The sequence below is a fragment of the Ixodes scapularis genome, unplaced genomic scaffold (genome assembly GCF_016920785.2).
Source record: "Ixodes scapularis isolate PalLabHiFi unplaced genomic scaffold, ASM1692078v2 PGA_scaffold12__126_contigs__length_90152505, whole genome shotgun sequence".
NCBI classification, from domain to species: domain Eukaryota; kingdom Metazoa; phylum Arthropoda; class Arachnida; order Ixodida; family Ixodidae; genus Ixodes; species Ixodes scapularis.
In genome coordinates this window covers 88,125,169-88,139,476 of record NW_024609838.1, presented here as the reverse complement: position 1 = coordinate 88,139,476, position 14,308 = coordinate 88,125,169, and the positions used below count along the sequence as shown (strand labels likewise).

The 14,308-nt window shown below is 41.1% G+C and overlaps 1 protein-coding gene across 4 annotated transcripts in view; it reads right to left on the bottom strand.

Annotated features, from left to right (window-relative positions):
• Positions 1-14,308, bottom strand: part of LOC8025616 (epidermal growth factor receptor substrate 15-like 1) — an 82,568-nt gene that overhangs the window by 66,389 nt on the left and 1,871 nt on the right. For all 4 annotated transcript variants that reach the window (XM_040215342.3, XM_040215343.3, XM_040502755.2 and 1 more), the window contains exons 2-3: positions 9,555-9,599; positions 4,752-4,841 (exon numbers count right to left, since the gene is read on the bottom strand). In XM_040215342.3, coding sequence (XP_040071276.1) covers positions 4,752-4,841; positions 9,555-9,599 — 135 coding nt within the window. The remainder of the gene's footprint in view (positions 1-4,751; positions 4,842-9,554; positions 9,600-14,308) is intronic.

Genomic DNA, 14,308 nt, shown 5'->3' with positions numbered 1-14,308 from the left:
AGATATTTCGAGCACCATTCAGCGTAGCGAATCAAAAATGAATTTGGAATACCGTCAGCACCAATGGCTTTATTTGCTGGAAGATTAAGCAGAGCTGAGACTATTCCTTCTGTAGAGATAATGATATCAGGTAACGTTGATAAAGCGGACAGCTGATCAAAACAAGGCACGGTGCCATTATCCATAGTGAAGACACACGCAACATATTTGTTAAAACCTTCTGCGATAGCGCTATTATCGTCTCATAGGCTGTCTCAAATGAAAAGTGTGGAAATCTTTTTTCGGGCCGGCGATAACGCCCTCCAGAATTTATTAGGCGATTCTTTCAAACATGTTTGCAGAGTGACACTATTGAATCGAAACTTGGCGAGGCGAATCATTGCTTTAAGTTGTCTTCTCATTTCAGAGATAGGTAAAGATTTGTTGCACTTCCTAACACGAATAATTCTCCGTTTCAAGAGCAGAATTTCACGAGTTATCCACGGGTTATACTTGCGTGCCAACTTTAGTGCTCATCGGAACAAAACTGTGTAAACATTCAAGCACAACCTCCTTAAAAAAGCCTCAAAGAAGGTCAATAGAACAACTGTCTGAACACATATTTAAAAACGTCTCAAGGGAAAGTTCCAGCGCGTCAATAATGAACTCATCCTCAGCTTTGGAAAAATTAAAAATAAGCGTGGGATTATTCTGTTTACGCGGCGATTGTTTAGTTCTGGAAGTTGAAATTTCAACCACCACCATCAGATGATCAGAAATTCCTTCCACTACGTTACATTCATAGTTGCAAGCTGCAATCGCGTCGGATATGAACATAAGGTCGAGTACGGAATTAGAAGACGCAGTAATACGTGTTTTGAAGTAGATTATTATTGAAGGCTGTGTCAATTAGTAGGGAAGTATTGGGACAGTTCGTGGAACTGCTACTGAGAGATTCCCAATCAACTGAAGGCAAATTAAAATCACCGGCCATCAAAAAGTGCGGATGTTTTTGTTTTATTTTGTAAACAAAATCAGTAAGCACCTCAAGAAAGGATGGACATGCATTCGGAGGTCGGTAAACGACACCTATAACGATTGCAGGAGTATACTAGTTAATTTTAGCCACAGTGACTCAATTTCCAAAACTTCATCAAGTACTACAAAATTTAAACGATTTTTTAAGATTATGGCAACGCCACCGCCACGATATTCTCGGTCATTCCGAAGTATGTTATATAAAGGAGGAATTATCTCAGAATCTGTGATTGCCTCGGGTAACCATGTTTCCGTCACGGTGACCACTTTAGGATCATAGTCATGTAGCACGCAATCAAGATCAACTTTATTTACAAGACTAGCGTTTATATGTATCAGTTTTAACTAATTTGAACAAAAATCGTCATGTCAAGGTGACAAAATACCTTCATCAGACTCTCGTGTTTTGTTTATTTTAGAAACAAAAACTTTGGCATCGTTTTCAGCGTTCCACTCATAAGTAAGACCGTTAATCTTCATTTTATTATACATACGACGGTGACTTTATCTCCGTGTTCCCTGTTCTGGGCTGCTCTGTCCCATAACTTTTTGCGAAGTAGCTGGACTGGCTTGGAGTAGTCATCGGAAACAGAAATCCCGGTATTTTTTAGTTTCCGAGCATTTTTGAAGATACTAGTTTTCTCATTGAAATCACGAAGGTTTGGGAGGACAGGTTGTGGCTTAGTTCCTCTACTGTAACCCCGTCTGTGTATCCTTTCAATGGAGGTAACGGTTACGTCCAGCATGCCATAAAAAACGTCAGTGCAAACCTTTTGCCTCAGTTGAGCAGGGTTCTCCCGGGGGTCTTCAGGTATGCCGTAAACAATTAGATTATTGCATCGGCTACGGTTTTCAAGGTCATCAACCTTCTTTTTCATTTGCGAAATTGCTGACGTCAAGTGGGAAACAGTGCTGTATAACTCAGACATTTAGTTTCGTAATTCTTAAAAAATTTCGCCGTGCCTCTGACCTCGTCAATGGTCGCTTCGATAGTAGATAGCCGCTTGTTAATGCTATTAAACGACTCCTTTAGGCTTAGTTGTTCCTTTCGCATTTCTTTAATGTTCTTAGCAACATCCTTCTGACTTTTTAGGATCTCCTGTATGGCTTCTTTATTTGGGTTAGTCTCAACGTCCCCCGCTAAGAGTAACAACGACTGCACTGAATGAACACAATCTGCAAGGATTGTGTTCATTCAGTGCAGTCCTTTGAAAAAAAAAAACAAGCTCGAAATAACTGCTGCTTCCAAGCAAGCAGGAGGGGACAGCAACCAATGACATCTGTTGTTTATGCATGGATGGCGCTATGTGTTTGAATGATCTCCGAACTACGGTCAAACCCGTTTATAACTAGCTGTATAAAACGCCCGGTTTCGTTCAATATAACCAATAATTCGTTATAGCGAAACTCGCTTATAACTAATTTTTACAAATTGTTTATTACACGCAGATGGTGCTCAACATAGTCCTAGATGCGCAGAAGGAAGCAGGACGTCCCATTTTTTTTCACCATTTTATTGTTTGAGAAAGAATTTCACTACTAGTTCCTAGGGAGTCTGTTTAGACCTTTTCTTGGCGTGTTTCACCAGCACGTGTTCGCTTTTATATTTATTTGTACATTTTTCTAAATAAACCATTCAGCTGAAAGTTATGCCACGTCCTGTCTAGATCTTTTTTTTTTTGTTTTGTCAACAATGTTTCGGTGTATGATCCAGTAATGATGTCCAGTCTGTCCAAGGTCTAAGGAGCGTGCCGCTACTTCTCAGCGGCACGCTCCTCAGCGTGCCGCTGAGAAGCGTGCCACTGAGAAGCGAGAAGCAGCGGCACGCTCCTCCGTCATCTTGAACCATGAACCGCACCAGATTGCAGAACAAAATAGCAAGTTGCAGGAGGCCTAGAGAAGCAAAGTTTACGATGCCGAGGCTTGGTTTGCAATGCATTGACTGTGTACACACCCAAATTCTGCCTGTTCCAAAACTACCTGTAACAACTAAGTTGAGTGGCTGAAAAGCACCGCGGTTGTTTGGAAATATGAAACCTGAAAGGGAGCTAGGGCGTGACAAAGCGTAACAAAGTGGAGGCTTCATGCCGGGTAAGGAGGAACCTCCGTCTGTATTACAAAAACAAACGAATGCCAGAAGTTCAGTACAGGAGCTCATGTGTTTGCTGGCAGTCGCAGGTGCTAGAAATTCTATTTACCATTGTGCAGTTTGATTTGCGAGATATATTTTGCCTGCATACTAATCATACATTTTTGCGTGTTCTATATAGGGTTTAATTCACTGCTTACGAGTTCATTGTAATCAGGTTTGACTGTACTATTTTGTTTAAGATGAAGTGAGAGTTTGAAAATGAAACTAATAAGGTGGGTTCTAAACATTTTTAAAACTAAAGTGGAATTTAATAAAATTGTTGTCTATACTTTGTAAATACATAAAAAAAATTATATTTTTGCGTGTGTAATTTTTTTATTATCTAGTATGCAGTATACTCGCTCAAATTCTTCGCACAATTGTGGTTATGCTTTGAGCCTGAATGAAACTAGAATCAATTGTTTCTCTTGTATTGCCATTTTTTTTAATAAGTACAAAGTGTTAGAAGGTAGTGATTTTATTTTATTGAGCACAAAAGAAATCCTGTTAATCATATTTTTAGGAAAACTCAGTTCTAGTACCAGGCAAGTGGAATATGTTAGATCTCTGCCTACCAAAATTTGATAACTCTACAATTAGAATTTTTTTTAATTGCACATCTAAAAAAGAAAAAAAAAAACAACAACAACTGTGCTTCGTTTTTATTCTTTATGTACCTACCATTTATTGATAACCATTGTATTAAATTTCATGAGCCTTACTTCAGACATAAAGATCACCCTAGCTCAAGTTTGCGGGCAATGAACAAGCCGACAGTGATGTAGTGTGCATCCCTTTGTTTTAGACTGTAAGCGCACAAAATAAAGTGCTCAAATCTTTGAGGCCTTGACCTCCAAGAAACACAAATCCCCTACTGCAAAGAAATAAACAAGTGCCAGTCTAAAATTGGAAAAGAATTTTAACGGGATTGAGAACTGAAGCTTGCTTGAGCAGTATTTACCAGTCTTGGGGAAATTAATTTCAATAAGTAATTAGTTACAGTTACATTCATATCAAAGCAGTAAATTTACCGCTAGAGTTACTCCAATGAAAAAGTATGCATCACTACAAATACAGTTACTTTTAAAATATTGTAGAGCCCTTACACTTCACGTGAAGATTTAATTTTACAATGTCTTGGACGATGCCGAGAGGACGTCTAGGACGTATTAGGATGACCTCGAGGACGACGTCTAGAACGACCTCAAGGACGACGTCTAGACAACCTCAAGAATGACTTCTTGGACGACCTTGAGGACACCTAGAGGACGACCTCGAGGACGACGTCTAGACAACCTCAAGAATGAATGACTTCTTGGACGACCTTGAGGACACCTAGAGGACGACCTCGAAGACGACGTTTAGAGGATGACCTCTCGGACAACCTCAAGGACGACCTTGAGGACCACGCATAGAGATGATAACAAGGAATCATGACCTCACTATCTAATAATGCCAAGGAAGGCTGACTCACGCTGGTTGCCCACTCTTTTTATTTTCATTTATTCATACTTGCCACGACCAATGGGAAGTTTTCTGTCAACATCCGCTACATATTTTGCTACATACATCTGCTACATACCTTGCTGCGTTGGCTACATACCTTGCTCAGCACTCCATCAGGAAGGCCGGATCGTTTGAGGAACGCAGCAGCATCCAAGGCGCCCACGTGATTGATGCCAGCTGGGTCCACCTACAGGTTGCAACGGGCATCAACATGAGCACCAAACAGCTATAACACTCTTCAACACAAAAGCCTACCATTAGAAAAAAAGGCCTCTGTAGACACGGAACACAACAGGAACTAATTTAGACAAGCAATGAGTCGAGGATGATACATTAAAAATTTTATGTTTTCAGGTGTTGCATGCACGTAAGATACTGAGTCGACAAATGCAGGGTGTTTTTTTAAGCTTTACAGATCCAATTAAAGAAAACAAAAAAACTGGTGGCCTAAAGCTTGCGACGTGGCCGCAAGTTTTAGGTGTGGCAATGTCTATGTGCTAAGTCTAGTCAAATGAAACACATCTATCTAATGTAACAAATTTATTTGTAAGTGATGGAAATATTGGAATGTAATGCAAGTATCAAGTGGAATACATTTATTGGTTAGTCACAGAATCAATCGGACGAAATAAATAATTAAACATGAGGTAAACTTGTACAACTAAATGATACGCAAGAAACCAAACTAGTGTAAGGTCGCTTTTTCGTTTCTGTGCCTTACCATCTCACTTTCATTGTCAATGCTTTTGTTTGATTAATGCCTTGTTCCCTCTGGACAGCCGCATCACCGCGCCACAGTGGACGTGCGAGGCATGCGGCCACAGTAGACATGCGCAGCAGCTTGGGTAAGTTGGTTGCTCATATTAACACACACTACAGTGCACTACTGCGAAAGTACACTCACACCGTACACTCACTCCTTATACACACACAAAAAAAAAAGAAAAAAATCAAACGAACCGCAGTTCATTAGATTTTTCTTTTTCTTTTTTCGTGTGTGTTAACATGCGGGGGCGTGTCGCAAGATAGTGGCAAGGGTGACGTCATGTCAGCGTCAGATGTAATGTGACCATCTTGTTGAGTGCGTATCTCTTGAACGAATGAAGATATACCTCAATGATTCTTTAACCATCATGTTTGGCTTGATGAGATCTATCTATGTTCGACATTTCAGCGATAAGTACGAGGTGCGATCAAAAAGTTCAAAGACTGATTTTGTAGCGTAAAAACGAAAGGTAGCTCGGTGATGTGTGTGCAGCAGTCGAAGACAGAGACCTCCATGTGTCATTATGCCAAAGGGCGTCGTTCTGTGAACATTGAGAGCCGTGCTACACAAGTTTTTGTGGCCGCGAGCACAATGGCGATTTCAGCATGCACTGCAAGCCAGAGCGGGACCTAGCATCAATTCTGCGTCAAACTCGGCAAATCTGGAGCACAGACCTTTGAAAGGAACCAACAGCCTTATGGCGGAAAAGCAGCGAGTCGTGCGAGCCTTTCAGTCTTTGAGTGGCACTTTCGCTTCAAGGATGGCAGAACATCACTGAACAATGGAGAGAGGTGGGGCGACCTTCCCCTACCTCTGTTTGTGTTCCTGCAATGTTCTGCCATTCTTCAAGCGAAAGTGCCACTCAGGACACCTTGTACGACTCGCTGCGTTTCCACCATAAGGTCGAAGGTCTGTGCTCCAGATTTGCCGAGTTTGACGCAGAATTGATGTTTGGCCTCGCTCTGGTTTGCAGTGCACGCTGAGGTCGCCATTGTGCTCGTGGTCACAAAAACTTGTGTAGTGCAGCTCTCAATGTTCCCAGAACGATGCCCTTTGGCATAATGACACATGGAGGTCCCCGTCTTCACTGCTCCACGCACATCACCGAGCTGCCTTTTCTTTTTACATTACAAAATCAGTCTTTTAACTTTTGATTGTACCTTATATACAATAGGAACAAAGACAGGGGCCTTGATGGTCAATTTAGAAGCAACTTTCAACTCTCGCACGGAATTAGTAACACAGTATTGTCACAAGTTGCATATTAGCACCTATTGTGAAGTGGATGTCTATTCAACTTTGAGATTACACCAGGAACAAATCAATTGAATGACTGGTCTGCTAGCAACAACGAGTCGAACTGTACTGAGCGCGCACTCGGATGGCTCGACAAAAGCGCCGTTTCACCCCGTGTCAGTGCAGGAGGGGCGTGAACGGCGCGTTTCAAACGACTGAGGTATCGAATCAAGGACAGTAGCTACATAATGACATGAAAACAATTGCATTCTGGTTTATAGTCACAGAGCAGTAGGCTGTTATAGTGATATCTGTTTTCGTCGCACAATGTTTCCACACATACACCCTTACGCGTAAGATGTCACGTCCAATAGCCGTAAAAGCTACACCAATACTATCTGGACAGGTGAATCATGCAGCCAGGGGAACATAATATAGGGGGGCTAATCGCCACAATGAGTTGGATAATTAACTAAAAATCGTTAATTACCTTCTTAATTAGTGGAGAAAAAAATTTTTGCAATTAAAAACCTGCTGAGCATCATTAAAAACCCGTAAATAAGTTCTAGAAAGATTTAAGGCATGCAAGAAGGGCGGTAGTGGTCCAAAGTTACCACTCGAGCAACGGGCACAATGCTGGGGGTGTGAAAACACTTATGATAAGAGACGCAGTGATTGTTCCCAGTCATTTTGGAGCACCTTTCGGAGCAGTCAAAAGTCCATTATGAAGCAGCAAAAAGTACTTTTGGAGCACAAGCACACACATAATTTTTCTTCATACCTCTGTGATTATTATACATTATGATTCCTAAATGGTTGTTTTAGGTATGAAATAAAATGTAAACTGATTAGTATACTATTCCACTGAAATAATGTTAGAATAACCTTGAGCATAAAAATTAATGTTTCATTTAAGTTCTAAAGGTAATAAAACTAAAATTGATAAATCACACAAAAGAATTTGGCATTGAATTATGAACATTAAAGACATATTGTATGTAGAACTTTATGATACCAAAGATTGGCATGTGAACATTAAGTATCCCTTCTTAAAACAATCAAGCGAAACTCATTAAGGCTATTCCCAAGCTTCCTTCCACCGCTTCACCGCTTTAGTTTATTCCATCGACTGTACCTCAAAAGGATAAAACCTATATATAGGTGACAGCTAAACATAAAAATTGAAATAAAAATGAACCTACAGAGCAGTACATATAAATTTTCTTGCAAGTACCCTCGCTAAATCTCGAATTTGAAAAATGGTACCGCCAGAACACCGCAGTTTATGATAAAGAATAGCCACACTTTTATTCAGAAATCTTCTACAACAAAGAGCGTAAAGTTCCTTTTTTTCTTTTTTTATGTACCGAGACTCGCGTGTTTAACGTCCCACTCAGAAGGAGTGCTCTCCCTTTAGCACTTGGATGCCCTGCTGTGAAGCAAGATAAGCAAAATGGCAATGCTTACTTCGCGGTAGTCGCATCACTGCAGTACACTTGAGTATGGTCAGAAGCGCACTCAACATAGCTAGCTTAACCACCAGGGCAGACTACAAACACAAGAGATATTGCTAAAAACTAAGAGCGCCATCAGTGTTTGACACTGACAGAGAGGTCAGAAAGGATAGTACGTTATTTGCAGCTACAATAAAAAGTTCTGAACATCCGCACAAGCCTACCATGATGATCGAGACGTGTAGCGGGGCCTGAGCCATTATATTTTCCGTGTTAACAAAGTGAAATTAAGCTTTGGCACAATGTTGGCACAAATTCCTCACATTTGGGCAAAATGTAGCAGAATGTAGTCGGGTAAGCCCTTTGGCGCAGTTTGGCACAAATGACGCAGCAATCACATCTCTGAAGACGGAAAAATCACACGAGCACGTTTTTGCACCACTAACCTTGCACCTATTGCCCAAGTGGTAACTTTAATGCAGCACTCAGATTCCCATGCACCCCAAACTTATAAAAATTTATTTATTTAATGGTCTTTGGTGACACTCGGAAAGTTTCTAATTGGAACCATTCATTTACCTTCACTAATTAAAAAGTGAATTAATAAATTTTAGCAAATATTCAACTTATTGTGAGGATTATGACCTGGTGGTACAACCAGACGAAAACGAGCTGATCAGCCCTTTGGGGTCATGTGTCGGACGTCACCCGAAAGAAAAATACTCCAGTTGTGGTCAGGCGTCAAGGCACCCCCTTTTCTCATTTCTGATTCCCATTTCTGACTTAGGGCCAATTGTTGCGGGCACCCCAACAGTTTGAACTTCTGCCGTCTATCACTGGGAGTGTAAGCATCATGCATCCGTGGTCCTTAGCTTTACGGAAGATGGCATAAATGACGGTGCTTTTTTCAACCTTTTTTGTTCTGGGTGAGCATTTTTACATTTGTTTACACATTGGTTATTATGGCAGCGTTTTCTCCACCCACTTTTCACAGAAAAGATGTGAGCGATTCAAGTGATGGTGAAGGTGATTTTAACCAAGGAGACACTTAAACCGCGAGGAGGGCTCCGAAAGTTTCCACGATATATCGTCGGAGAATTATTTTGTTAGTTCTGAGAATGAAAGTTATGAGGAGAGGTAAATGCCAGTGCTTCTCAAAGATGGACACCCTACTTGGATACCGACCATAATTTAGAAACTTTTGTTTTATTGTTCCATTGTTTTCCATGGACGCTTTGTTGATGGAAACAGTAACAAAAACCAATCACTATGCAAAAAAACAAAAAAAAAGCAAAGCTAGGGTTGCTTTTTTTCTTTTAACATTTTTCTGCGAAATTGGTAGCACATACCTCGCACCTAGAACAAGTTTCAGAGTTTCTTTTAGAAACACCATACTTTCTAAGACTTGTGCAATGACCCCAACAGAACGCAGACTGTGATTTACCTGCTGGTAGTATGCTTCATACACTGTACTGTGGTTGCCTGCTATCTGCAAAACAAGAGAGAGACCATTAAGGATGAAACAAAGAATGGCATATTCTCGGGTGAATGGCATTTGAGAATACTAGCTTCAACTACTAGCTCAGCCTCAATGCAGGAGCCTGAGCTAGAAGCATTATCTCGACTTGTGGAATGTGACAAGAAGACATGCAGCCTTCCACTTCCAGAAACAGCCAAGAAAGTACCCACTCCATTCACTTCTCCTCCCCATAAAAACATTGGGCACGAGGCAAAAGATAAACACTCCTTTCACATTCACAGAGCACCAGGCTTTTGTCCGGTGGCTACTAAGTCAAAAACTAAGATTTATTCCATGATCCCTTTTGGTATTACTACTAGCTTCTGGTTTGCTGGAACCCTCAGCTTTTGAAAAGCCCTAGCTCGGTATGCGTTTTATTGCACACTGTTCATCTGAAATACAAGCGGATGGCTCCTTGGCACAAAACCCGCCCAGTCATCTTCCAGAACTGGCCTAAAGCCCTTCATCCGTGAAAATGGCACCCCACCAGAAATCACGTGTGTCCTACTATAAACAAGCAGATTCATTAAATCTAAATTTTTGACAGCCTTCTTAACGTTATGGATATTTTTTTCTCTTTAAAGTGAGCGGAATGTGTGTTTCGAGAAGTATATGTTTGAATACAAGGGTGTTAAAAAATAAGCTCTTTTATACCCGTTTTCACCTCAAGAAAAAAGCAGATTTTGAAAATTGTTCATAAGCGGCGCAAAGTAGTTCTAAACGAGATTTGGTTGTTGGAGGAAAAAGCAATGCTTTTGGCATTTGGAATGTGTACGTCTTGATAAGATAACATATATATAACCTATAATGCATTTACATATATCTTAATTATCCCCATAAAGGGGGAAATCAGTAATGCTCTGCAACGAGCCGGACTTGCTTTACTACGGTTCTTGAGGTGAAGAACAGGTATAGAAGCTTTGTGCAATGCAAGACAGCATTTTCTTTTTAAACACGAAGCATTTAGAAATGTTGCATACTCATGGTCACTTCAACAAAAAGCTTTTTGCACATAGCTCATACGCCACATAAAATAGTTCTTAGAAAAATATGTTGTCAGAGGAAAAAAAAAATATTTTTTAAATTATAATATTTAAAAAAAAACTTTTTATATGATAGTTTTTTAGGTGAAAACTTGATTTGGTGGTCACATAAAAAATACTTAACAAAGACGATTCTAAAAATTAAGGCAGGCCAGAAAACCTTGTTATTCGAAGGCTGCTGCTTTCCATAAATAATGAAATAAGGTGGCACATCTGTGCTTCCAGCTTTTATAATTTTGAGCGTGAAAAATTCCCTAAAAGGAGCCAAATGCATAAAAGGACCGCAAAATGTTGCTAGAAACTTTAAGATGATTCTGAAATTGGGAGCCCTATTAGAAACAAGTCTATACTTGTTTTCACCTCAAGGAAAAAGGAAGTTTTGCGCATATGGCACATAAAGTAATTCTTGGAAGATTTGGTATTTGGAGGAAGAAGCGATGCTTCTGGCATCTGAAATGTGTATGTCTTGATAAGATAACACTTACATAGATCTTAATACCCTACATAAATATACAAAAAAAACCTCAACAGGATATTACTTTGAAGAGGGTTGCAATTATCACTCCCCACCAGATGTCGCTCAGAAGTTTTGCGAGTTTTTTAGTTCATCTTTTTCATCGGAATCTCCACATATTGACACTTTGCACACTCCTTGGAGTTGTGGGGATGGAATGGTAGTGGAGGAAGTCAGGATTTCGGAAATAATGGATGCAGTAGGGAAACTCAAGCCAAAGCTATCTACGGGTCTTGACGGCATCCCCGGTTTTATCCTATAACGTTGTTGTTGCATATTCGCACCTGTTTTAAATACATTTTTGATTTGTCTTTAAGGTCAGAGACATTCCCTGCCGCACGGAAAGCCACTGTTATTGTACCCGTTTTTAAATCGGGAGACCCAATCGATAAGAGACGTTATAGGCCGGTGTCATTGCTGTCTAATCTATCAAAAGTTTTTGAAATGGTTCTTTGTACACGAATGTATCGTTTTTTTGAACACAGAATTCATCCTGCTCAGCATGGTTTTATAAGGGGCAGATCGGTAGAAACAAACCTTCGTGAGTTTATGCAGTTTTGCGCTCCAATAATAGAAAACAAGAGCCAAGATGATGTAATTTATTTAGACATGACGAAAGCATTCAAAATGGTCAATCGCAAATTGCTTTTAGTTAAGATGTCTAAATATGGCGTAAGCGAGAGGTACACAAAATGGTTTAGAGGTTACGTGTCGGGACGTGCGGATTCTGTATGCATTCAAGGAGTCATGTCTCATCCATACGTCGCTACATCTGGGGTGCCTCAGGGATCAAATCTTGGTCCCTTTTATACATCATTTTTCCAACACTCTTTTCAACAGTATAAAGTTTTCTCAGATGTTGCAGTATGCTGATTATGTAAAACTATTCCACAAAATTGAGACCCCTGGAGATTGCTTGCAATTACAAAGTGATATTAATGCGGTGAGTGCGTGGTGTTCAAATAATTGTCTTATGTTAAATTCAAGAAAAAAACGTCATTACATTTAACCGAAAAAAATATAGTGCATACGTATTCTTATATGCTGAACCAGTGTGAAATAGAAAGGAAATATGAAATTTGTGATCTCGGTGTGTTATGGGATTCCACCCTTCGAATGGAAGCACATGTCAATGCTGTAGTTGCTTCATCGGTGAAATGCTTGGCATGGTGTCCAGAAGTACACGGGACTTAAAAAACCCGCGCACTGCAATAGTACTGTAGAACTGCTACGTCCGCTCGAGATTGGAATTTGCATCAACTGCTTGAAATTACTTGACTTTGTCTAGATTGGAGAGCATTGAAGGAGTTCAGAGACGCGTTATCCGTTTAATTTACGACCGACACCTCGGTAAAAAGTTTACTATGATTATAACTGGCTACTTTGTATATTGCAAATGACCACCCTTGCAGAGAGAAAAGATATTCGAGATTTGTTATTTTTGCATAAATTATTGAATGACGAAGTAGCTTGCCCAGGTTTGTTAACCGATATAAGCCTTCGAGTACCATCTCGCTCCTTGAGATATATTGAACTTTTTTGTGTTCCTAGACATTCTAACCTCTTGCCTCTAACAATAATGATGGCCTTGTACAACAATTTGGCGTCACCTGCTAAAGATGTCTATGAATTTTTTGCGATTTTCAGAACATATTGTAGCAAAAATGGCGTACGACATCTGCATTTCAATGTTGTCTTTGTACTTTTATTACTGCAGTGTTCGTATTGCTTGTTTCGTTGTGAATGTATTATGGTGTACCACTGGTAAGGCGTTTAGCTGTTGGTGGGCATCCTCAACTCAAGAATATATAAATAAATAAAGAGGCAAATTAGTAATGCTCAGCAAGGAGCCAAACTTTTTTTACCACGGTTCTTGAGGTGAAAACAAGTATAGCGATACAAAGACACTGCTCTGCCAAGGGAAAAGGCATGCAGCCTTGACTGCAGTGTACACTCGCCATCAAGCCTGTCTAAAGCGCGGGAGCGGTGCGATCCGGACTGCGCCTGCGACATCTGCTGGCGGACACTGAACCCGAGATAGCGCGCCTCCGAGCATGGGCTGCCACTGTGCAGCGCTGGGCGGATGCCATTGTTTGTGTCGACCCTCCTGCAGACTGCCCCAGGAGCGTTCGGCACCTCCAGGCTGCGAAATCAAGGCGCTCGGCGTGGCGGCCCGTGCGCTGCCTGCTCCGCATTATTGCGCGTTCTAGTTCTGTACTGGTACGAAACCTCTCGTGGTGTGCATGGGAAGCTACGGAGTTTGCTGTTTGCGTGTAATGCTTCCTCACCGCCACCAATTTAAGTGCTCGTTATCTCTGCACTTTCGATAAATTGCCTTCACAATGAGAACAGAACCGCGGCTTGCGATCCTGTGGTAGTGGACGTGGGTCGGAGCCTAAAATTGTTCCGTTCCTTAAAGCTTCCTGCCACTCGTGCAAGCAGCACCAAGCTCGTAATGATGCTACCAACTGAAATATTTGATATCTGAATGAATCTTCCAATATATTGTGTGTCACAAGACGCTTCGGTGTTCGTACAAATATTTAAATTTGGTTAGCTTCGATGTAGAGCAAGAATTGCAAAACAAAAAGTGATGAAAGAAGAAAAAAAAAAGCTTGAAAGAAAATAATTTCAAGGGTTTATACTGAAGCATGTGTGTGGCACATGGACTGAGTAGAGGATAAGACTGCCTTGAGCTGCTTTCAGGCTTGCAATCCTCAACAGAAGCAAGTGCGCGAATTCAGCGGCTCAGTTCCTCTCGGAAGAACACGCGATAATGCTGAACCATCGGCGCGTGGGCCACCACACCGAAGGCCTTTATTTCGCAGTCTGAAGGTGCCAAGCGCTCCTCTGGTGGCCGGTGGAGTCCACAGAAGGGTCAGCACAAATGTTGGCATCTGCCCAGCACTGTACAATGGTGGCACATGCTCAGAGTTGCTCTCTCTCAAGCCCAGTGTCCGCCCGCAGATGTCGGACGCACAGTCCGGAACGCAACACTCCCGCGCTCTAGACAGGTTCGATGCCGAGTGCACACAATTTGTAAACAATTTGAAGAAGATACTATTGGGTCACAGACACACCTCAGTATTTATTAACTGCCAAAGCCTTAAATCTGCTCAGCT